Raw genomic sequence first — 26,524 nt, 5'->3', positions numbered from 1 at the left:
CAGGTTTCAGTGAAGTAACTAACGTAAGAGACAAAGCACTTAGCGCTAAGACTGTCATACAACAAGCATTCAGTTGGTACTGGTACCTTTGTCCAAAGCTAAAGCAATAGCCACAGACATGGCAGGTGCCTCTCAGAACTTGAGTCTCAGACTTTCAAGCTTTGAATCCCTCCCTGCCGCCCCATCTGTCCAGAACCAGGTCCTGGACTCCCTCCTCATGTTCCCAATCCCAGACTGCTAAATTGATGAAGCTAAAAGGATTTAATCATGTTGGTATATTTATATGTAAATACAAAACTGTACCACTATAAGATATTGAATATGAACATTACAATTATTTACTGAATCGGACTCAGTCCATTGATGTTAAATACAAAATGAAATGATTGTAAAAAATAAGAATATACACATTCAAAGATCTTATTACAGTATAAAATTATTGGGTCTGACCAGCTGCCAACCTCATCATCTGGAGTGGGGAAAGATTTAGGGTTTAGTGGGGTTTTGCAGGAACATTTGAGTGTTGGCAATTCTTGATTCCATTTCTGGTGAATCAGACTGGGAAAAGACAGGAACAAGTTGGATGGGCAGGGGACCAGTGATTGCAAGGAACTACCTCATCCATCCAAGGTGCTTATGTTTTATACAGACATAGAACCCATCCAGTTTGAGGTCTAGAATTTGACAGGCTAGCAGGCAGGAAGAACTGGGCATCTCAGTAGACAAAGGAGAACTGCATAAAGAAATGAGTCTTCCAACAAAAGAAAAAGGGGCCCCATTTTGTTCTCCCAAGAATGGAATCTCATAGTAGGTTCCTCTCATGTACTCCAGAATTCTCCTTTCTTTTGAGACTTCGTACCGATTACCTTTGGTTCTGGCAGCTCTGTAAATTCATCTCTAGCCTTGGACCCCATCACTGGGGTAATAGGACTGAGTCTGGAATCACAGTGGAGGTCTGTTCCCCAAATCAGCAAAGTAAACAGAATTTGTTAGATGAAGGACAACCCATGCTAAATTGAACCAGTGTTACCATAAGTCAGTATTTTTGGCTCCAAGAAGCATAGAGTCCAGAGGGAAGGATGTTATTAAAGAAGAGGGCCTGTGGCCCAGGAAAAAAGTATGTGTTGTCTTCTATCACTCTGCTGTCTGACAACATGAGCATGATCCCCAACCCTAGCTAGTCCAGACTAATCAGCAGCATCCAAGAAGCAAAGAATGCTGAACTGCAACATGAAGCCCCAGGAAACTTCTACAGAGTATCTGTGTGTATATGTATTTATAGAATACAACCATATCATCACATACAGTATATAGTATATACACACATACATATGGATCCATACACAGAAGTGCACATACGTACACGCGCACACACACAGAATGACAGAAAAGACTGGAATACACGCCCTATGTATAAACGTGCTTGGCACTCGGGACATTCTCTAGAATATGTAACTTGGTCAAGCTCTCTGGGCAGGAAGGTGAACGCTCACCAAACCTCCCTGTCAAATCCTAGCAAAGGGAAGGAGGAGACTTCTAGAAGAAGAATGGCATTGGGAGATGGGGGTTCCTTCCCCCACTTACCTCAGGGACCCTGGCAAAAATCAATAGCCACAATTTGGTTTTAATAAGGCACAGTTCAATAGCAGGTGCTAGGAATTAAGAACACATTGCTGCTGGCCCTTTCTAGTGGCAATTTCACCACATTTATCTAGCCAAAGGGAAAGGCTGCCTTGCGTGCACATGTGCGCTGGGAGACACAAAGAGTTTGATCCATGGCTTCAGCATAACTGATGGCAACCTATAGGCTCAGCGGTGTCCAGGGTAATTTAAGGAAGGCTGGCCAGCAGGTGGAAATTCATGGAACAGTTATTGACCCTCCATGGCCAACAGGCTGTGACCAGAGGGAACCATGCCTTCCTTCTCTGCAAATTCCAGAATGGCCTTGTAGCAAAAGTAGTACTGCTCGGGGGTCTGGATACTGAAGGCTCTCTGTGTCCTCATACGAGACACTGTCTGGAACACATTAAGGGTGCCAAGCTCCTCCAGCTGTGCCAGGCAGATGTCCAATGAACAGAAGGTACCTGAAGAAAGAAGGAAATAGGCACATGAGTGTACCTTCCCATATTCCTCCTTTAACCAAATCACCTTGCAAGACTAGATAATTTAATTCAAAGGCAAAGGGTCTGATGGACTTGAGCCTAAAAGTATCTATCACAGAGAAATGACATAGTCTCCTGTTTCTCAGGATATACATGGAAGTAACAAGAAGAGTAAGTAGGTAGAGGACGCAGAGGAACTTCCTGCTTCAACACCAAAAAGAGCAACAGTACTTCCACACCCAATTTCTAGAGCTTATACTCTCCAGAGGTTTACAACAAATCAATTTTTCCTGATTTTCCCCTCCAAGGGACCTCTGAACTAGTAAAGTCAGCAGCTCACACAGCACACACCCCATTAAGTCAAAGTTGTTAACCATAATGAAGAACACAGAAGCCATGAAAGATGGTATAAACTCATAATCCCATGAATTTTGGGAGGCTGAGGCAAAAGAATTGCTATGAATTCCAGGTCAGACTGGACCTCATAGTAAGTCTTAGTCTAAAAAAAGAAACGAAAGAGAGAAGGAGGGGAGAGGAGAGGAGGGCAGGGCAGAGAAAGGGAGGAGAAAGACAAAACCAGAGCAAGGAGAAGAGGCCCTCAGGAAAGGGACCACAACACAGTGATGACAGAGTTAACAAGGTCAGAAGACCATGACAATGAAATGTATAAAACAAAACCAAGAACTTGGCTTATAAATTATATACTTTGGCAAGCAGTATCCCCAGCCTAAGTAATACAAAAGGAGATTAAAGAGTGATTATTGCAGGACAGTGGTGGTGTACGCCTTTAATCCCAGAACTCAGGAGGCAGAGGCAGGTGGATCTCTGTAAGTTTGAGACCAGCCTGGTCTACAAGAGCGAGTTCCAGGACAGTCTCCAAAGCCACAGAGAAACCTTGTCTCGGGGGGGAAAAAAAAAGTGATTACCATAGCAGTTTGTAACCAAGGGATTGAATGAGTTCTTTCTCCAATCACAGACATGCCCCAAGCATTCAGTTCCTCCTCTCCACCCTACTGCCACCAGTATAAAAGGTACAGTACCTGTCCTGCCGATGCCTGCACTGCAATGTACCACAATGGGTGGCTCTGGGCATTGCCCTTTGGACCGTGCTCCCAAGCTGCTGACAGCCAGGCTCTGCTGGTTTCTGACCACTCTCAGGAAGTCAATGAGGGAAGCTGCTGAGGAAGGGACACCATAATCTGGCCAGCTTAGGAACTGGAAGTGGGTCACCTGGCGTTTCTGCCGCTCCTTACATTAAAAAAAGAAGCAAAAGTTAATGCGGTCATTCCTGTCTAATCTGACTACCCTGGGCTTTTGAAGGTTCTTAACACCTTAGCACTTGTACCAACAAGGCTCCTGTCCTCTGCTCTAACCTTTTACCACAATTGGTTCTCTACCTCAAACCCGAAGGAAGGGCTAAATGTCTTGGGAATCTGCAATCTGCTATATTATAGGACTCACATTTCTTCTTTATTTTTGTAGTTTTAAAAAAAAAAGGATGTTTTTGTTTTGTTTTTTGCCAGAGAAGTGGCCTTCCCCAGAAAGAGCACACATAAACACACAAATAAGTATTTGCATATAACGACAACTAGTGAAAAAAGAAGCTATGCATTTGAAGAACAGGGGAGGTTTGGAGGGAAGGAAAGGGAGAAATGCTGTAATTAAATTGAAATATCAAAAAAAAATCCTGCTTAAAAAAATTTCCAGGCATGGTGGGGCACACCTCTAAACTCCAGAATGTAGGAGGCAGAGGCAGGCAGATGGATTCCTGAGTTTGAGCCCAGCCTGGTTCTTTATATAGTGAGCTCCAGGTCAACCAAAGCTTCATAGTGAGAGGTGTTGTCTCAAAATAAAGCAATAATGTATTTATCTACTTACTGACTCCATTTGTGTGTACATATATATTTATGTGTATGAGTGTACGTACATATGTACATGTGCAAGCCTGAGGAGGACATCAGGGCCTGTTCCTTTGAGGAACTCTCTCTGAGCCTGGAGCTCATGTATCGTCAGCTAGGCTATAGGCCAGAAAGCCCAGGAATCCTCTTGCCTCTGCCTCCATCAGAGTTGTTTACAGGCATGCATAGACTCCCAGCTGATGCATGGGTGCTGTGATCTGAACTCTCATTCTCATAATTGAGTAGCAAGGACTCTAACAGCTAAGCCATCATCTCTCTTGCCCTTATTGTAGTTTTCTGAGACAAGATCCATATTTTGCAGTCCAGGCTTTTTTCAAACTTGTAATCCTGCATCAGCCTCCAGCTTAATAACCATGGCAAGACCCAGATTCCCAATGTTGAACGTTTTCTCTCAGGGTTTCTCTGTGTAACTTTGGAGCCTGTCCTGAAACTTGCTCTGTAGACCAGGCTAGCCTCAAACTCACAGAGATCTACCTGCCTCTATCTCCTGAATGCTGGGATTAAAGACGTGCACCACATAACTGGCTTTTCAGTTGAGTATCTTTAGCTTGTTTACAAAAAAAACAAAACAACAACAACAACAACAAAAAACAAAAGCAGTTTATAACCTCCCTCAAATCCTGCCTACTCCCTATAGAAATTTTATTTCTATGTTTTTGTTTATGTAGCCCTGGATGGCCTGGAACTCACTACATAGGCCAGGATGACTTTGAACTCACAGATATCTACCTGCCTTTTCTTGCTGAATGCTGGGATTAAAAGTATGTATCACCACCATCAATGAGAATCTCTAAAAGAATTCCTAGTTTAAAGAAAATGAGAAAATAGAAAGCTTCATTTACCTCTGTGTTGTGAATTTCTAGAGTCGTTTTCTTATAATGGTTCATGTTCTCCACTCCTAGATTAGTCACCGTGAGGAAGCCAAATCGGATCCGAGAGTCTTTTTCTAAAGGCCAGTACTGGCCACATTTTCTCCTGCCACCTTCTTCAAAGCTGAAGACAAACAGAGCAAGTTAAACCTTCGCTCTTCAACCAGCAATAAACTGCTTCCCACTACAAACTTCTGAGCTCGTAGGCAGCAATGTTATCTCACTGCTCCTGAAGTCTACCACTGATGCTCAGGGGAAAAAGGAAACCCCTCCATTCTAACGTTCATACATGTGTTCAATTGGTAGACATGCATGGTGCATGGACTATATCATCTCATTTACCTAAGATAATACAGCAGCAAAAAACATAGTGGGAACCAGACCTAAGTCACTGCTCAATTTCTTCTCCACTAAAGGACCTTGGTTGATACAGAACTGAGAAAGACAACTCCTGGATATGACTTCATCTCACCATCTCTCTCAGTGGCCTCAGAACACTTGGAGTAGGTACTTCTCATAACTACAGGTGGCTATTAACAGTGCCCTGAGGAAGGGAACTGAGCAAACACTCTGCTTTCATTCATTCTTTCCTTCCTTCCTTCCTTCCTTCCTTCCTTCCTTCCTTCCTTCCTTCCTTCCTCCCTTCCTCCCTCCCTCCCTTCCTTTCTTTCTTGATTTGACACAGGGTTTCTCTGTGTAGCCCTGGCCATCCCAGAACTCACTCTGTAGACGAGACTGGCCTTAAACACAGAGTTCTGGGCTTAAAGGCATGCACTATCACTGCTCAGCCATTATCTTTTCTTTCTTCCACATTAAAATAAGTTATAATTAATGATGAAACTAATAAAAAAATTAAATTCCTTGGCCGGGCGTTGGTGGCGCACGCCTTTAATCCCAGCACTCGGGAGGCAGAGGCAGGCGGATCACTGTGAGTTCGAGACCAGCCTGGTCTACCGAGTGAGTTCCAGGACAGCCTCCAAAGCCACAGAGAAACCCTGTCTCGAAAAACCAAAAAAAAAAAAAAAAAATTAAATTCCTTAAATTTGGCAAGATGGCCAAATTTCAGAAACATTCAGAAAAATTCATTCAGAATTTCCTGGCTATGTTTCAACCCTCTTTTTTCTGTTCACTTAAAGTAGAGAAACGAATGAAGAGGAAAGCAGACAAAGAAAGCAGGAAATGAAAAGCAATGGGAACTGGTAATTCAGCAGCCAGGAACATATTTCCTCTTGAGACAAGAGCCAGCATTAGCCGGTGTTGGTGGCACATGCCTTTAATCCCAGCACTCGGGAGGCAGAGGCAGGTGGGTCTCTGTAAGTTCGAGACCACTCTGGTCTACAGAGCAGGTTCCAGGACAGGCTCCAAAACAACACAGAGAAACCCTGTCTCGAAAAACCAAAAAAAAAAAAAAAAAAAAAAAAAAAAAGAGCCAGCTTTAAGGTAAGCTGCTTCTGCTTCACTGCATTTCCTTTAGTGAATAAGGGCTAGAACCCCAGGGTAAGCTTTACATAGCACTGGGTCCCTAGAATTAGGAATTAAATATCTGCAATGCTAGCCCTTTCTCCACCATGCCTTAGCATGTTCACTAGAGATGTGTCATGGCTTTCCTAGTTACTCAAGCTTAGGGTCAGGGTAGAGGCAGGGAGTCTATGGAAAAAAAAGAAGACTAACTTACCGGGTGGTCATTACAATCACCAAAACTTTTTGCTCCCAAACCATGAGCCAGAAGTCACGATATGTATTCTCCAAAGGGCCTGGAATGAAAGGAGAAGAAAAAGAACAGGCCCCTCAGAAACACGTCTGTCTTTCTTACAAACAGTAACTCCAAAGCATAGATGTGAGCTCCTTGCTTCTTGTATTTTTTCTGTTGATACTGTTTTTCTGAGATAGTGTCTCTCATAGACTCACACTCACTATGTACTCAAGCATGACCCTGCACTCCTGTCCCTCTAGTCTCCACCTCCCAAGTGCTGCAATTTCAAGTATTCATATGAGTCACCACAGAGTCCCTGTTCTTGTTTCTGCTTATGCAGACAGGTTCTCAGACCAACCATAATATCTCTGCATGAGTGAGTATTAGAAACACAGAATGATAAAGCTGGAGAGGTGGCTCACACTGCTCTTGCAGAGGACCTGAATTCAGTTCCCAGCACCTTTATCAGGTGTCTCACAGTCTGCAACTCCACCTCCAAGGGACCCAATGACCTCTTCTAGCATCCACAGGAACCTGCATTCACATGCATATACCCACACACAAACACACACACATAATTAAAAATAAAATAAGGCAGAGCTGTAGAGACCAGCAGTTAAGACCACTTGTTGATCTTGCAAAGGAACTGGGTTGAATTCCAAGCACCCACGGCCCCTTAAAAGCAATTGTAACACTAGTTCCAGAGGTTCTGATGCCCTCTTCTGTTCTCTGTGGGCACTGCATGCATGTGGTGCTAGGCATACAAGCAGGCAAAACACCTATACACATAAAAGAAAAATAAAATTTTAAAGGTAAGTAAAATGAATCTTCACCGAAAATAAAAGGAAACAGAATGTTCACATTACAAATATGTCCCAGTGAGCCATAGGAGCATTGTTAAATACCCACACAGCACCTGAGCCACAAAGCCTCAGCTACCCCATCTATGGTAAAGGTTTCTGAACCTATCTGTTTTTACCTCATCCAACACTCGGCCTCATAACACATTAACTACTAAACCATGGCTCACATCCCTTATGACTGGGTCCTAGTCTTCTTCGAAATTCATTTTATCCTCCAACTTACTTATACACTGACCCTCCCTCCTTCCCTTTCCTTTTTGAGACAGGGTCTTACTGTATAGCTAGGACAGACCTCAAACTTAGGATCCTTTTGCCTCAGCTGCCATTGTGCAGAGAGTAAGCATGTGTCACCCTGCCCAGCTTTCTCTGTCCATTTTCTTATCTCTAATATGACTTCTAGTATTCTTTGTTAAAAGTATTATCACCACTATTGTTTTTGTTAGTAACTGGGGGAGGGGTACCATGGTGCTCATGTGGATGTCACAGGACCCTAATGCTAAGAACTTATATTTTAAGTCTGTTTTCTCTTCCCACCTTATAGGGGTCCAGGAGATTTGACTCAGGTCACCAGGCCTGTACCATAAGCACCTTTACTGTATGAACCATCTCACCCACCCCAATACTGGTGTTTTAAAATCATTTATTCTTCTAAAGAGTTGGAGTCAACTTTAACACACCCATTTTCATCTTTCCCAGAAGTTGTCAAGTGGAGTCTAGCAATTTTTTGCCCTTGGAATGTTTTTGTTTTTATCCTTTAACCCTTGCCATCTCCCCTGTTCTTTATATTGTTTCACTCCCATAAGGATTTTATCCCTTTTTCTAAGTTACTAACACCATTCTAATGTATTTTTTCTGAGTCTCTTTCCCCTTATAGTCGAATCCTAAACAATTGCTTCATCATAACATAGCACTGTATCTCTCTGACGCCGTTCCTTTCTACTGTCTCCCTCTCCTATAATACCATTCTATTTTTATCCATTTTTTAAGATTTATTTTATTTTTATGTGTATGTGTGTGCTTGTCTGTAGGAGTGATTCCAAGCATGGGTGGGTACCTGCATGGGTCAGGAGAAGGGGAGTCACAGCCCCTAGACCTGGAGTTACAAGAAGTTAGAAGCCTGCCATCTTGTTACTAGGAACTGAACTCTGTTCCTCTGGGAGAGCAGCAAATGCTGAACCATCTCTCCAGCCCCCACCCCCTTTATTTTTCCAGTTTGTTGAGACAGGATTTCTCTGTGTGACAGCCCTAGCTGTCCTGGAACTCGCTCAGTAGACCAGACTGGCCTCAAACTCAAAGAGACCCACCTGCCTCTGTCTCCCAAGTGCTGGGATTAAAGGGTGAGGCAAACCCCTCTATTTTTAAGTGCTGAATTTTTCTCCAGGCTCTCTTTGACCAGGACACTCAAGGGATTTCCTCTCCTCTAAGCTCTGGATGACATGGCTGGTCCTAAATACTTTTAACCATTTAAATTAGAGCCTCTTACATCAAACATTTAAGAAAATCCCCGGACTGGAGAGGTGGCTCAGTGGTTAAGTATACTGACTGCTCTTCCAAAGGTCTTGAGTTCAATTCCCAGCAACCACATGGTGGCTCACAACCATCTGTAATGAGACCTGGTGTCCTCCTCTGACCTTCAGGCAGACGTGCAGACAGAACACCATATACATAATAAATAAATCTTTTAAAAAAAAGAATTAAAGGGTGTGTCACCACGACACACCTGATTTAGGGCTGGAGAGATGGCTCAGAAGTTAACAGCACTGCTTGCTCTAGCAGAGGTCCTGAGTTCAATTCCCAGAAACCACATGGTGGCTTACAACCATCTATAATGAGACATGGTGCCCTCTTATGGCATGTGGGCAGAACACTGTATACATAATAAATAAAAATAAACCTTAAAAAAAAACCCAACATTCTACCACTTTCCCACACACACTCTCATATACTTTATATTCTATGTTCAGATCATTAACAGTGGCTAAATAAGGATGATACTAGCTGGAGACAGAGGTGGTAGGATCATAAGTTCAAGACCTCCTAAAACCAAAACTGGGACAGTTAAGCAGTCAGAATATCCAAGAAACCAGATAAAAAAATCCAAGGTAGGTAGAGAGAGGCATTTAACTTCCTTAAAGGCACAAGAGAAAGATTTAGAAGTTAAGGGTAAATTTCCCCCAAATTAGGATCTCCCTTCATGCTTTTGAATCTGGCAATTGAATCCAGAGCTTTGGGTACGCTAAGCATAAGTTCTACCACTAAGCTATACTGCCTCCTATCTGTCCTGAGATGAGATCACTTAACTTCTTTTCCTTCTTATCTTTAGTGTGTGTGTGTGTGTGTGTGTGTGTGTGTGTGTGTGTGCTCTATTTTTAGTATATGTATTTTGCCTGCATTTATGTGTGTGCATCACATATATGCACTGCCTACAGAAGTCAGAAGAGGGCATCAGATCCTCTGGAATTGCAGTGGTTGTGAGCCACTGTGTGGGTACCAGGAGCCAAATCTGGATCCTCTGAATGAGAGCAGCTAGTGCTCTTAACCACTGAGCATCTCTCCAGCCCAGCCCTGAAATAATATTCTTTTACCCATGTCTCTATATCTGCAAATAAGAAATTCTTTTTTTTTCCTTTTTTTAAAGTACTAGGTTTTTCCCTTTTGTCTTTTTTTGTTTAAATTTATTTATTATGTATGAGGGCTCTGTCTGCATGTACATGTGCATACCAGAAGAGGGCATCAGATCCCATTTTAGGTGCTTGTGAGCCACCATGTAGTTACTGAGAAATGAACTCATGACCCCTAGAAGAGCAGCCAGTGCTCTAACCACTAAGCCATCTCACCTGCCCATAATGGACATGCCCATAATCCCAGTACTTGGGAAGAGGCAGCAAACATCAGGAATTCAAATTCATTCTCAACTACATAAGGAGTTCCAGGCCAGCCTTGGTTACATAAGACCCCTTTGCAAACCACAAAATCAAAATAAAAGATGTTAGTGAAGTTGGACATGGTGGATCATGCCTATAACCTCTAAGAGGAGATTATAATTAGTACTTGGGAGACTAGGGCAGGAGGATAACTATCTCAAAACAAACAAAAACACCAAGGGGTGGCTGGAGAGATGGCTCAGAGGTTAAGAGCACTGACTGCTCTTCCAGAGGTCCTGAGTTTAATTCCCAGTAACCACATGGTGGCTCACAACCATCCATAATGAGATCTGGTGTCCTCTTCTGGCATGCAGACAGACATGGAGTAAGGATGCTGTATTCATAATAAATAAATAAATCTTTAAAAAAAAAAAGGCTAGGGATTGCTTAGTTGGCAAGGTGCTTACTGTGTGAGGACCTGAGCTGATTCCTAGTACCCAATATTTCCACAGTGCCATGCCTCTGCTACAGTCACAGATATTTAACACACATTCAACAAGTTCAAAACGAACAAGGGCTTCACAGTAAATCCTGTGGGGGTGGGACAAAGACAGGGGTTGGGGAAATGGCTCATTGGGTTCTTGCCACACAAGCATGAGGACCTCAAATCAAATCCCAGGAACTCACATAAAAACATAGGCAAAGATGTACATTATACCTCCAGCACTTGGGGGAAAGGGAAGGCTCTCTAGAGCTTGCTGACTACCAACCTAGCTCCAAGTTCAGTGAGAGACCCGGTCTCAAATGAATAAAGTGGAGGGAGATAGAGCAAGTCACCTGACACCCTCCTATAGATCTGCCCCCACACAAAAATACACGTCCCCATACATATCCATACACCACACACATAGAAGCAAACATCTATAGAGGTGAAGTTAGTGGTTTATTTGACACAGAAGGCCAACCCATTGAGATGGGTGTGAGAATTCTGAGCGGGACATGGATTCACAATCTGGTTCTGCCACTAGCAGGTTATATTCAACGTCACATTTCCAACTAAGCCTCAGTTTGCTCAACTAAACTAAACACACACATTAAATAAAAAAACATCTTCATAGATTCACTTTAATAATTAGAGATTATGCACCTAGAATATAATACATATCCTTAACAGATGACTTATTAGAAATATTACTAGTGGGCATATATGTGTATATAAGAACCGGACCACTAGAGTAATGTCTGGTAGTTCATGCATGTAATCCCAGAAACTGGAAGATAAGGGCAGAAGGATCAGGAGTTCAAAGTCATCCTTAGCTATATAGCAAGCATGAAAGAGCCTAAGGCAGATGAGACCCTGCCCCACCTCACGTGTGTGTGTGTGTGTGTGTGTGTGTGTGTGTGTATGTATGTAAAAGTGAACCTATTTATGCACATGCGTATGAATGTGCTCATTCCCTTTCTATATCATCATATGTCATTACAGTTCCACCCAATGGAACACAGACATAACCTTACCTGATAGGAAGTCTACAATTGTCCCAGTAATTTGTCCTTAATGCCACTTTCTCCATATAGAGGACACATCATAAGTCCCATATTACCTTTAATTCTTTCTTTAGTAATCTTGAACAGTCTCCTCCCTTTTCATTTTTCATGACATTAACTTGAAAGAATTTGAGTCACACTTTTTCTTTTCCTATGTAACCCAGGTTTGCCTCCAATTAACTATGCAGAAGAGGTAGACTTTGAACTTGGGATCCTCTGAGACATGGGATTACAAGCATGTACATATCAGCATGCCTATCTAGTCTGACTATGTTTTCTTGTACTCTTGTACTGTGCTAAACAATCTGAATTTGACTGATTTGTTACTTCTAACTAGATTCAGATTTCTTTTGATTATTATTACTATTTTCTTGAGATGGTAGAGATCAAATTCAAACCTTTTATGCATGTGCTATATCACTAAATTACATATTCAGCCTGACTCAGATTTTTATTGTGTGTGTGCATGCCAACTACTGACTTCTGAGGCCCTACATTCTTGGATTACTATACTAAAACACAGTACAAGGGAAAAAAAACTTGGGAGCAAGCAGTAACATTATAGATTTATATCTCTAGTTTTTCTCTTTGTTGTGAATTCCCATGCATGTATGGAACTGAAACTCCAAACTTATCTGTTCTCTTCAACTACTAAACTTTATGAAAAACCAGGATTTTAGTGGTGACAACACATTTCCTTAAGAAATGATGCCATCTTCACCTATCCCACATCTGACAGAGGGTGATCTCCAAAATATACAAAGAACTCAGGAAACTAGACATCAGACTACCAAATAACCCAATTAAAAAATGGATACAGACAGCCTGGCGTTGGTGGCGCACGCCTTTAATCCCAGCACTCGGGAGACAGAGGCAGGCAGATCTCTGTAAGTTCAAGACCAGCCTGGACTACCAAGCAAGTTCCAGGACAGCCTCCAAAGCCATAAAGAAACCCTGTCTCGAAAAACAAAACAAAACAAAACAAAAAAAAAATGGATACAGACATAAACAGAGAATTCTCAACAGAACAATCCAAATGGCTGAAAGACACTTAAGGAGATGCTCAACATCCTTAGCCATCAGTGAAAATGCAAATCAAAACAACTCTGAGATTCCATCTTAAGATCAAAAACACCAATGACAGCTTATGCTGGAGAGGATGTGGGTAAAGAGAAACATTCCTCCATTGCTGGAGGATGTGCCACTATGGAAATCAGTATGGCGATTTTTCAGAAAATTAGACATCAACCTACCTGAAGACCCTGCAATACCACTTTTGGCCATATACCTAAAGAAGGCACACTCACACCACAAGACATTTGCTGGACTATGTTGAGATGCCCCTCAACCAAAGAATGGATAAAGAAAATGTAGTACATTTACACAATGAGTACTACTCAGGGGTAAGAAACAATGACATCCTAAAATTTGCAGGCAAATGAACAGAAAAAGACCATTGAGAGTGAGGTAACCCTGACCCAGAAAGACAAATAGTATGTACTCACTCATAACTGGATACCAGACATAAAGCAAGATACCCAGCCTACAATCCATAACCCCAGAGAGTTAGAACCCTCTCCAGAAATAGATGGAAGCAGAAATCCACAACTAACCATCGGGCCAAGCTCCTGGATTACAATCAAAGTGAGGAAGGAGTGATAATATGAACAAAGGAGTCAAGACCATGATGGGGAAACCTACAGAATCAGCTGACCTGAGCTAGTGAGAGATCACTGACTCAGGTCTGACAAATGGGGAACCTGTATAAGACCAAACTAGACTCCCTTAATATAGGGACAATGGTGTGGCTGGGACAATATGTGAGTAAAAGATCTATCACTAATGCACAAACTGACTTAGTGGAACCCATTCTATATGGGCTCAGCCTAGACACAGGTGTCGGGGGTGGAGAGGTGCCTTGGTCCTGCCTCAATGAGATGATGGGACAGACTTAGTAGACTTCCTAGGGAAGACCTTATCCTCTCTGAGGAGAGGAACGGGAGGAGAAGAGGGAGGAGGAACTGGGATTGGAATGCAAAAAATAATTTTTAAAAAATGCCATCTGAACTGTGTGGTAGTGCACACCTTTAATCCCAGCACTGGGAAGGCAGAAAATGGGGAGATCTCTAAGTTCAAGACCAGCCTCATCTACAGAACAAGTTCCAGAACAGCTAGGTAGGGCTACACTGTGAAACACTCCCTCACAAAAAAGGGAAGGGGAGGAAAAAAAATCATTTGGAAGCTGTAAAGATGGCTCAACAGTAAAGAATGCTTGCTACTCAGTTCTGAGGACTAGATTTTGGATATTAGCACCTACATAAAAGCTGGACATAGGGACTGGAAAGAGAGCTCAGTGGTGAAGAACACTTGCTGCCTTTCCCAAGCACCCAGGTGTGATTCCCAGCACCCATATAGCAGCTTACAACCATCTGTGACTCCAGATCCAGGTCCACCTCGGATACCCTCTTCTGATCTCTGCATACACCAGGCATACACATGGTATACAGACTTACATTCAGACCAAACACTCACACAAATATTAGTTTAAAAAAAAAAAACGCCAGGCAGTGGTGGCGCACACCTTTAATCTCAGCACTTGAGAGGCAGAGGCAGGCAGATCTCTGTGATTTTGAGACCAGCCTGGTCTATAGAGAGTTCCAGGACAGGCTCCAAAGCAATACAGAGAAACCCTGTCTCAAAAACAAAAACAAAACAAAACAAAAACATTTTTTAAATCATCTGAAATAAGTAACCACATGCAGGTGGCACAAAAATCAACATGTAAGGCTAAAACAGCTTACCTTGAGTACCAATATAAGCATTCTTCTGCTTGTAGCCATCCATGAAACTGGCATTGATGTAATCTGTCTAATAATAAAAGGGAGACATTATTGCAAGTGCATGAATTCAAGGTGTGGATATTCTTCTCTTCCTGTCAAGCAGAAAATGAAAAGTAACAGAGCCTGGGCTGGAGAGATTGCTGAGTGGTTAAGAGCACTCACTGGTTTTCCAGAGGATCCAGGTTCAATTCCTAGCACCCACATGGCAGCTCACAACTATCTGTAACTCCAGATCCAGGGGACCCAATACCCATGACAAAACACCAATGTATATAAAATAAAAATTAATATTTCAAAAAAGTAACAGGGCCAATTTAGCATTGGGGGAAAAATCATGAGTTACCTTAATTGTTAATCAAAGGGAATAAAGAGGCCGGGTATAGCTGAGTGGAACAGTGCTTCTGTGGGCTATTGGTTTCACTGCAGCAAATGTATTAGAACTAGACAGAGATAGACAGATAGATAGACAGATAGACAGACAGACAGACAGACAGAAAGAAATCATAGAAGCCCTTTCATCAAATCATACACAAAAATTAAGTCCTACGTAGTATCATGTCTGTAATCCCAGCACTCAAGAGGCAGAGGCTAGAGGATCACTACAAGTTCAAAGGCCACCCTTGTCTACAATGCTAAATTCTAAGCCAACATAACTACATAGTGAGATCCTGTCTTTAAAAATAAAAACTGATGTCGGGCGGTGGTGGCGCACGCCTTTAATCCCAGCACTCGGGAGGCAGAGGCAGGTGGATCTCTGTGAGTTTGAGGCTGGGCTGGACCGATAGCCTCCAAAACAATTCAGAGAAACCCTGTCTCGAAAAACAAAAAACAAAAACAAAACAAAAAAAAATAAATAAAAACTGATGCTGGGCGGTGGTGGAGCATGCCTTCAGTCCCAGCATTCAGGAGGCAGAGGCAGGCAGATCTCTGTGAATTCGATACCAGCCTGGGCTAAAATATCAAGCCTTTATAATGTAAGTCTTGTTAAATGGATGCCGTTAGTTTCCTTTACCTTGAAACTATAATCAATGCTAATTTGTGGAGAGGGAGGAATTGTTTGATTACGTTTTCTTTCTTCCCATTTATTTATTATCTCTCTATGTGTGCGCATAAACAGCACATATAAGAAGGGAAAACAACTCAAGAGAAGTCATTTTCTTTTCTTTTCTTTTCTTTTTTTTTTTTTTTTTTTTTTGGCTTTTTTCGAGACAGGGTTTCTCTGTGGCTTTGGAGGCTGTCCTGGAACTCACTTTGTAGACCAGGCTGGCCTCGAACTCACAGAGATCCGCCTGCCTCTGCCTCCCGAGTGCTGGGATTAAAGGCGTGCGCCACCACCGCCCGGCCGAGAAGTCATTTTCTACTTCTACCATAAAGTGAGATTGTTGGGCTTGGCAACAAATGCTGTGACCTGCTGAACCATCTAGCCAGCCCAGAGTTGGGTTGATTTTACTCTACATTTTATTTTCTTTGAGAGGGTCTTGCTATGCAGCCCAAGTTGGCTACAAACTTTCTCTAGTTCAAGCTGGTAAAGAAGTTGCCACACTCCTGCTTCAGCCTTCCAATTATACAATGAATGCTATGTTTACAATTACAGAGATTAACAGAAAAAGGTAGTTAAATAGAAAAAATAGAGTAGCAAAGACCTTAACACCAGATATGATCACCTGAGTTTGATCCCCAGAACCCACCCAGTGCGGAAAAAAATAACTCCTTCATGTGCACACACATACATAACTAAATAAATATTCAAAAAAAAAAAAAGATTTAGCCACACATGGTGGCACATGCCTTTAATCCCAGCACTCTGAAGAGGCAGAGCAAACACACCTCTGCACATTCAAGACCAGCCTGGTCTACAAAGCAAGTTCCAGGCCAGAGAAAGCTAAGTAAGACACTGACTCAAAGAAACAAAACCAAAAGTCTGTAACTGGGCTATCGAGATAGCGTATCAGGTAACTGCAGTTGCCACAAGGCCTAAGGAGGAATTCAACCCAGAGAACCAACTCTCAAAAGCTGTCCTCTGACTTCCTCATAGGCACTGTCACACATGTACCCATGTAGACATACACAAACTTTAAATAACAGCATGATGGTATACACCTCTTTTTTTTTTCTTCTCAGACAGGTTCTCTCTACATAGCCCTGGCTGTCTTAGAACTCACAAGGATCTGCCTGCCTCTGCCTCCAAAGTGCTGTCATTAAAGGCATGCGCCAACCGCCCCTGGCTGATGGCAAACACCTTTAATGTCGGGAGGCTGAGACAGGTCAATTTTTGAAAGTTAAAGGCCAACGTGGTCTATATAACAAGTTCCAAGACAGACAGAGCTATATAGTAAGATCCTGCCTTAAAAGAGAAAGAGGAGGGGGAGGGGGACGCATAATATACCAGAGTGCCAGCATTCACAAAATTTTATTTCTTCTCTTTAGTATGGTAACACAGACATTTAAAGACCGTCCCCGGTCACTACTACATCACAAAAATCAGAATCAGAACTCATCTCTCTGGCTATGGAGTCCGTGCCATGTACCTACAGCTAAGTACTAAGTTTTATCTTTGGAAGAGCCTTAATTTCCTAGGGTGCTGAGAAAACAATGGCATCTATCTGTCTACCTGAGTATGGCCACTTCGTTTTGTCAGTTTCACTCTTGTTTGGTCCAGGCAGGGGACATCTCCATATCGGTTTTTCTCCAGGTTTCCAGGAGACCTGAAGAAAATAAGAGGCAAGTTAAAATAAGGAAAAGTGTGAGGATCAGGAGTTCAAGGTCATTCTTAGGTACATGGAGAATGTCAAGACAGCCAGGTCTACACAAGACTCCTTCTGTAAAAGAGTGTTTGTATATCCTCAACTCTCATTGCTTTTTGCTTTGTACTATTTGGCTCTAAAAAACATTATTTAGATGATATAAACTTACCAAGACCATCCACATACAATAATAGCCTATATTGTTGGAGGGCTCAGTTGGAATCGCTTGCTTACCATGCACAAAACACTGGTTGGATCTTCAGTCATTGCATAAGCTGGATGTTAGCACTACATACCCATAAGGTCAGCACTCAGGTGGTAGAGCCAGAAGGATCAGAAGTTCAATGTCAAATTTACTTCATACAGAGTTTGAGACCAGCCAGGGTTACACAAGACCCTGACTCAAAAGAATAAAGTATTCTATATTACTGGACACACACGTATATATAATGGTATCATTAAAATGACTAGAAACACACCATGTTTATACAAGGTGTAGCTGCTTGTAAGAAGAAGAAAGAACTCAGGGTGAAGACTGGAAGTGATTTCAGCTTCATAATGAATTCTTCTATGTAATAACAAAAAGATAAATATGACAGAACAGTATCAGATTTGATCATAGGAACTGGAGGTTTTTATAGTTTGTACTTACATATATTTTTTCCTTCAAATTTGTATTTACTTGGTATGTATATGGGGGAGGGGGTACTTGTAGAAGTCAGAGAGACAGAAATTGCAGAACTCAGTTCTCTCCTTCCATTAAGTAAGTTCCAAGGATTAAACTCAGGTCCTTAGGCTTAGCAGTAAGTGTGATTATCCACAGAACCATCTCAATGGCTGCTTTATTAGTGTTTGGTTTTTTGTTTTGTTTTGAGATAGGCTCTCACACTATAGCCAGGGTTGGCAGCAAACTCTTGGCAACTCTCCTGCAGACTCCCAAGTATTGGGATGACATTTTAAACCACTATACCTGGTTCTTTTCTACATCTTAAAAACTCCTCTTTGGGGCTAGAAAGATAGCTTGGCAGTTAAGAACACTTAGAACCACCTATGAGTCAAGATCTAGGGATCTAATATCCCTCTGATTTCTGCAGGTACCTGTATACATAACATACATGCACATTCCCATATATACTTATAAGTAAAAAGCCAGGTATTCAAGGAGCTGGAGAGATGGCTCACAGGTTGAGAGCACTGGCTGCTCATTCAAAGGACACAGGTTCAACTCCCAACACCCATATGGCAGCTCACAACTGGCTATAACTCCAGTTCCAAGGGATCTGACACCCTCGTACAGATAAACATGCAGGCAAAAAAAAAAAAAAAAAAAAAAAACCCAATGAACATTAAATAATATATCTTTAAAAATAAATGTCAGGCATACTAATTAAAGGACAGTAAGGGAGCTGGGGAGATGGCTCAGTAGTTGAGAGCACTGGCTACCCTTCCAGAGGACATAGACTGGATTCCTGGCACCCACTTAACTGCCAGCACTGTCTCTAACTCCATTCCTTGGGGATCCACTGCCCTCTTCTGACCACCAAGGGCACTGCACACACATGGCACAAAGACATATACACAGGCAAAAATACCCATATGTACATAATAAAAAAAATATCTTGGCCAGGCAGTGGTGGCTCACACCTTTAATCCCAGCACTCGGGAGGCAGAGGCAGGCCGATATCTGTGAGTTCGAGGCCAGCCTGGTCTTCAAAGAGAGTTCTAGGACAGCCTCCAAAGTCACAGAAAAACCTTGTCTAAAAAAACAAACAAAAAATAAATTTAAAAAATCTTTAAAAAAAAAAAAGAAGAATTTGCATTTGGAACCCTGAAAACATGGCTCAGAAGTTAAGAGCACTGGCTGTCCTCCAGGAACCACATGGTGGCTCACAACCATCTATAATGGGACTCGATGCCTTCTTCTGGCATAAAGGTATACATGCATGCACAGCACTCATGCCAAAAAAAAATACATAAATAAAATAAAAAAAAAGAATTTGCATTTGGTATTGTCCCTTTAGGCTGCTTAGATAAGGGGTTTTAGATATGGGAAACTGACTTGCTAAAAGTGTAAAATGGAAAACAATAAAAGAGCCCTTGGCTAAGGGAGGGTGTCTTAGCCCAGTCTGTGTACCCCTATAGCTGGAAAGGTTAAAATTGTCCTTAGAGTGCTCTTTGTCTTCTTCCATGGACCAGAGTGAACCCACACCCATTACACAACTCCTTTTAACTGCTGAGACATCTCTCTTGCCCCAAAGGATTTATTTTTATTTTATGTGTATGTGTCTGTGTGATTATATGCCATATATGTATGGGTGCTTGCTTGCCCATACCAGAAAGGAGTACTGGAACCCCTGGAGCTGGAATTATGGGCTATTGTATGTGAACTGACCAATATGGGTTCTAGGAACTGAACAGTGATCCTCTGTAAGAGTAGCATGCTTTTAATTGCTAATTCATTTACACACACACACACACACAAAGGGAGAGAATTGCCTCTTCTCAGTTACTAACACATTATTTTCCCTCTTCCAAAATTCTTTCAGAAACTGGGCATGGTGGTGCACAACTTTAATCCCAGCACTCAGGAAGCAGAGGAAGGTAGATCTTTACGGATTCAAGACCAGCTTATTCTACATAGTGAATTCCAAGACAGCAAGTAAAGTAAAGTGACCCTGTCTGTCTTAGTGTCTTTTCTATTACTATGATAAAAAATTATAATCAAGACAACTTATAAAGGTCCTAGTTTAATTAATTGGGTTTATACTTTCAGAGGGTTAGAGTCAATGATGATGGAACAAAGGCATGTGGTAGAAATAGCTGAGAGCTCACATGTCAAATGACAAGTAGAGGCAAAAAGACACACTAGCAATGGCAAAAGTCTTCTGAGACCTCAAAGCTCATCCCCAGTGACACACATCCTCAAACAAGGCCATGCTCCCTAATCCTTCCCAAACAGTTCCACAAACTGGGGGCTAAGTCTTCAAAAACAAGCGTATGGAGGACATTTCTCAGGCAAATAACCACACTGTCTTAAATAAAATTAGTTTTAAAACTAAAAATTAAGTATTTTAATTAAAATTTTTTAAAATTGAAAATACTTTTAATTAAAAAATACTATGGAAGCTTTGAGCAACTATGAATACTCTGGTATTTACTTCACAATCCAGAATTCCAAGAAAGATACAGTTTGCTCTGTGTAGGTAGTTTTACTAGAACCTGGTTGAAAAGGGGAAGGTCATGAGCTAATAAGGTTTATGGGTTCTAGATCTTAAAGCAAGGGCTCCACAGTTCAATAAAAAGGCAACACTGTGAAGTTCTCTCATCAAACTAGATTCTAAAATAGCAGCTGGTTTGAATGGTAAGAGCAGACAACCAAAACCTACTCTTTCAAGGCAATTACTTGCAGCAACAAGAAACGCAGGGGCACCTACATCAATTTTTTTTTTGTTTGTTTTTTGTTTTTGGAGACAGGGTTTCTCTGTTTAGCCCTGGCTGTCTTGGAACTCTCACTGTAGGCAAGGCTGGACTTGAACTCAGAGAGATGCACCTGCCTCTGCCTCCTGAGTGCTGAGATCAAAGATGTGACCCATCACCGCCCACCCTCTATCAAAATCTTAAATTCCCCCAAAGTATATTACTCTTCTCTGCTCCCAAGCTATTTCCTTGATTCCTAAAGAGGAAACTGAAGACAGTGGTGCACACCTTATCCCAGCATACAGGAAGTAGAGGCAGGAATATCAGAAGTTCAGGGTCATCCTTAGCTACAGAACAAGTCTTAGGGCAGCCTGGGCTAAGAATGAGAAGGGTGGATGCAGTGGCTATGGGGAAAGTCATGCATGGTAGTTTTTAAGAGAGATTCAGCACTTGGGAGATTGGACAGGAGCATCACCATTTTAGGCTAGCTTGAGATATACAGTATGTTCAAGGACACGTAGGGGGGAAAACTGTATAAACAAAGATCTTCAGCACATAGAAAGAAAAAGAAGTTGTTAGAGAAAATAGTGTTTCCCCCTCTTAATACACACCCTGCTTTCCCTTGGTTTCCTCTTACTTCTAAACAGTGCTGAGACTCAAACCCAGGGCCTCACCAATTCCAGAGAGAGCTCAACCATGAAACTACAGCCCAGCTTCGCTTTTTCTTTCTTTTACATTTATTTTATCTAGTATTGATGCTATTGTAGGGTGGGAAAAGAAAGAGAGGGGTTACACATATGCCACAGTGCATCGTGTGCATGTGTGAAAGTCAGAGGACAACTTACAGAAGTCAGTTTTCTCCTTCTACCATGTGGGTCTCAGGAATCAAACTCAGGTCATCAGGCTTGACTGCAAACAACTTTACCTGCTGACCACCCCACTATTCTTTAGTATTCTTACTCTACTTACTGGCTTCTTTCTCAATGCTTTCTCCTCGGTTCACTAACACATTATTTTCCCTCTATCTTTGGCATTTTATACACAGACTATGACTAAACTGAACAAGAATTCTGAGGGGAATTGTGAATTCCTAAAACATTTCAGGGAAGGTAAACATCCAACAGCCACATATTATGCACAAAAAAACTAAGGTATAGAGAAGGAAAAAAAATGTCATTCACAGAAGGGACTTCTAACTAACTTGGAATTTAAGCCAAGAGCTCACTGAAACAGCAGGGTTAATTTTCAACAAACAGAGCTCACTAGTAGGAGAAAACAGCCAATTACCATTGTAAGAGGTCTGATGAGATGGTTCAGCAGTTAATAGCACTAGTTGCTTTTCCAGAGAACCCAGGTTCAAACAGCACTCTCATGATGGCTCACATTTGTCTATAACTCCAGTCCCAGGGGATCCAATGCCCTCTACTTGCTTCTGTGAGCACTTCATGCATGAGGTATACAAACACATACAAGCAAAATGCTCATCACATAAATACAATAATTTAAAAAATTAAAACATGGTAAGACTATATAGGTATGGTGGTTCACACCTTTAATCCCAGGCAGAGGTAGAGGGATCTCTGTTTGGCCACCCTGTTTTGGTTAATTCCAGGCCAGCCAAGGCTACATACTAGGGTCTTGTCTCAAAACAAAAACAAAACAACTAGATTATTTAAAGTAAATAAATGAGGAAAACACCCAATATCAAATTTTGACCTTCACAGATATACAGATACAGCTATACACAAATACACACATAAAAAATGGTTACCCACTTAACCAACCATCTCCCCATGAAGCTTTTTATTTGTTTGTTTTAAATGTTAACCTAGCCGGGCGTTGGTGGCGCACGCCTTTAATCCCAGCACTCGGGAGGCAGAGGCAGGCGATCTCTGTGATCTACAGAGCCTGGTCTACAGAGCGAGTTCCAGGACAGCCTTCAAAACAACACAGAGAAACCCTGTCTCGAAAAATTAAAAAAAAAAAAAAAGTTAACCTAGCCAGCCTGGAGTTCACTGTATAGACCAGCTCACAGATTCATGTTCCAGCACCCGAGTTGGTTGGCTCCTCACTATAACTGCAATTCCAGGGACCCAGTGCCCTCTTCTGGCCTCCCATCACCTGCATGTGTTATACACTTACACACACACATACAGGCATCCCTTCCCCCCAACACATACACACCATTTAAAAAATAAACTTGGCTTCATTTTCATCTGTCTTCCAAATACTATGATTAAAGGCACGCACTACCATGTTTGGCCTTCCCGTGAAGCCTCTTAACACCAGGGAAATCCTCTATAAAGGAACTGAAGTATTAAAGCAGCTGCAATCATCACTTGCCAGAAGCACCTTGTTAACTGATTGTTGACCCAAACCTCTCCTACTTACATGGAACAGTGGAAAGTGCCAACAGGGTTCTCACGACGGATGTCTTCATACTCCTCATATATGCCCCGCTTTTGCCTGGTATTAACATAGTCTACCAACTCTTGGATAGTCATAGCATGGGGACCTGGAACATGTACTGAGTCCCAGTCTAAGGCAGGAGGTAGGGAAAACAGGATGATCTCATCGAAGGGATCTGGGTGGCCATTCACTTGGGGCAGGAACTGGAAATTCCAAGTGGCGAGGTCAATTTTGACGTACCCACCCAGATTTTCTGGAAGGCACTCCCTAGGCAGGTGCTGGGTAACTTCAGATGTCTTTAATATCTGAATCTGTAAAGACACAAAGAGCTACACTGAATACTGGGGCCATAGGTCAGAAAGCATACAGACAAGATAAAAAACAAATGTGCTATGTTAGCCTTGAAAAATCAGATGTCTATTTGAAAAGAAACAGAGTGAATTTTATCTACTTTGGATTTAAAACCCTATGAATTTCTGGGATAGTTAAGTTTGAACCCCCAGAATGTATCTCAACTTCACTCTAGGATTAGAGTCCACCCTATCTCTCTTCTGTAATGAAGGGACAGTGAACAGAGGCTTCACACTGTCAACCAGGCTTTCAGCACCATGCTCTTAACCATTAAGGCACCATTCCAGCTGTCCCTTTCCTCCTCTACCTCTTAAAGAACCAGCTCCTAAGAGCTGGAGAGATGTTAAGTAGTTAAGATGCAGTTCAATTCCCAGCATCCACATGCCTTAACTCCAGTCCCAAGGCATCCAATGCCCTCTTCTGCCTTCTGATGACACCATACACACGCATGATACAAAGACACACATGTGGGCAAAACACCCATACAGGTAAAATTGAAAAATAAGAACCAATCTTAGCCGCACAGTAGTGACTTACACCTTTAATCCCAGAATTTAGGAGGCAGAGACAGGCAGATCTCTATGAGTTCAAGGCCAGACTAGTCTACAAAACAAATTCCAAGACAGCCAACGCTACATAGAGAAACCCTGTCTAGGGGGAAAAATAATAACAGTAATTTTGGACATTTTAAAACTGGAAGCAAGGGGGGAATGGAGAGATGGCTCAGAGGTTAAGAGCACTGACTGCTCTTCCTGAGGTCCTGAGTTCAATTTCCAGCAACCACATGGTGGCTCACAAGCATCTACAATTCAATCTGGTGCCCTCTTCTGGTATGTAGGCAGAACACTGTATATGTAATAAATAAATAAATCTTAAAAAAAAATGGAAGCAAGGCTGGAGAGATGGCTCAGCAGTTAAGAGCACTGCCTGCTCTTCCAAAGGTGCTGAGTTCAATTCTCAGCAACCACAAGGTAATGAGATCTGGAGCCTTCTGGCTTGCAGGCATACATGCACACAGAACACTGTATACATAATAAATAAATCTTTAAAAAAATAAATTAAAATTAAAAATGGAAGCAATAAGAAAAAAACAAGCTGGGCATTGGTGGCGCATATCTTTAATCCCAGCACTCGGGAGGCAGAGGCAGGTGGATCTCTGTGAGTTTGAGGCCAGCCTGGTCTACAGAGCGAGTTCCAGGACAACCTCCAAAGCTACAGAGAAACCCTGTCTCAAAAAACCAAAAGAGAAAAAAACAATACCCAGAGATTTGCATGGTGGTAGACTCTTACAATCCCAGTACTTCACAGCTGAGACAGGAAGACTGCCAAGAATGTGATGCCTGCTACAACATAGTGAGTAGCTATAGGCCAGCCTCGGGTACAGAATGAAACCCCAGGCCGGGCGTTGGTGGCGCACGCCTTTAATCCCAGCACTCAGGAGGCAGAGGCAGGCGGATCCCTGCGAGTTCGAGGCCAGGCTGGACGGACAGCCTCCAAAACAGAGAAACCCTGTCTCGTAAAACCAAAAAAAAAAAAAAAAAAAAAAAAGAATGAAACCCCGTCTCGAATAATAATAATAATAATAATAAATTTAAAAAGAGAGAGAGTGAAAAAGTGTCCTCCCACACAGGGACTTAATAGTACTTTCCAGTAAATAAACCTGTCTGTCTCTCTCCAATCGTTCTCCTCCCTCCCTCCCTCCCTGCCCCTACCTCTCTCCCTCTCTCCCTCTCTCCCTCCCTCCCTCCCTCCCTCTCCCTCCCTCCCTCCCTCTCTCTCTCCCTCCCTCTCTCTCTCTCTCTCTCTCTCTCTCTCTCTCTCTCTCTCTCTCTCTCTCTCTCTCTCCTCCCTCCCTCCCTCCCTCCCTCCCTCCCTCCCCCCCCCTCTCTCCTGGAGACAGACTCTAAGGGCCTTTTATAAGCTAGGCAAATATTCTACCATTAAGCTACATGATCAGCCCCAGATAAATCCCAATACCAGCTCAGATAGCATAATTATATTAAATGCTGGGTTTTGGTCTTAATTGGGTTTAGGGTGTTGGGAACTATATCCAGTCCCTTAGGCATGCTCTGAATGCACTCTGACACTGAGTTACACCCCCAACCTTTAAATACTATTAAACATTAACAGTGCCTTACACAGCACTAAATTGACTTTGGAAATCATAGAATCCTCAAAATACTTCTGGGGGGCTAGTCAGTGGTAGCACATACCTTTAATCCCAGCACTCAGGAGGCAGAGGCAGAGGCAGAGGCAGAGAGGCAAAGAGGCAGAGGAGAGAGAGAGGCAGAGGAGAGAGAGGCAGAGGAGAGAGAGGCAGAGAGGCAGAGGAGAGAGGCAGAGGAGAGAGAGAGGCAGAGGAGAGAGAAAGGCAGAGGAGAGAGAGGCAGAGGAGAGAGAGGCAGAGGAGAGAGAGGCAGAGAGGCAGAGGCAGAGGCAGAGAGGCAGAGGCAGAGGCAATCTCTGTGAGTCCTAGGTCAACCAGGTCTATAGAGAGACAGGCAGGATTGTTTCACAGAGAACACCTGTCTCTTAAAAGCAAAAAAACAAAAAACAAACAAACAAACAAAAAAAAAACCACAAACTTCTCAGGAGGCTGGAGAGATGGCTCAGTGGTTGGGGATACTGGCTACTCTTCCAGAGGATCCAGGTTCAATTACCAGCACCCACATGGTAGCTTACAGCCATCTGGAGCTCACAGTTCCAGGGGATCTGATACCTTCACACCAATGTACATAAAATAAAGTTGAATGAATTACTAAAATAAATAAAAATAAAACACTTCTGGAATACATTGGTTCAATATTGTTTTACTCAAAGTGTTGTGAAGAAAGAATCAGCTGGCGTTTTGTTACCCACAACAAGTTTGTGGACAGTCAAGGAGGTATTCTGTCCCAAGCTAATG

At 42.4% G+C, this 26,524-nt stretch overlaps 1 protein-coding gene across 2 annotated transcripts in view; it reads right to left on the bottom strand.

The window, feature by feature from the left end:
• Positions 1–260: 260 nt before the first annotated feature.
• The window catches only part of Ptpn9 (protein tyrosine phosphatase non-receptor type 9), a 70,741-nt gene continuing 44,477 nt past the window's right edge, over positions 261–26,524 (bottom strand). For both annotated transcript variants that reach the window (XM_005069579.4, XM_040729802.1), the window contains exons 7-13: positions 23,251–23,579; positions 17,310–17,403; positions 14,660–14,726; positions 6,566–6,644; positions 4,864–5,014; positions 3,143–3,350; positions 261–2,084 (exon numbers count right to left, since the gene is read on the bottom strand). In XM_005069579.4, the coding sequence (XP_005069636.1) occupies positions 1,870–2,084; positions 3,143–3,350; positions 4,864–5,014; positions 6,566–6,644; positions 14,660–14,726; positions 17,310–17,403; positions 23,251–23,579 (1,143 nt within the window). In that variant the 3' untranslated portion in view covers positions 261–1,869. The remainder of the gene's footprint in view (positions 2,085–3,142; positions 3,351–4,863; positions 5,015–6,565; positions 6,645–14,659; positions 14,727–17,309; positions 17,404–23,250; positions 23,580–26,524) is intronic.

This window comes from Mesocricetus auratus, unplaced genomic scaffold (genome assembly GCF_017639785.1).
Source record: "Mesocricetus auratus isolate SY011 unplaced genomic scaffold, BCM_Maur_2.0 Super-Scaffold_100022, whole genome shotgun sequence".
NCBI lineage: Eukaryota > Metazoa > Chordata > Mammalia > Rodentia > Cricetidae > Mesocricetus > Mesocricetus auratus.
This window is presented reverse-complemented; position numbering and strand designations above follow the sequence as displayed.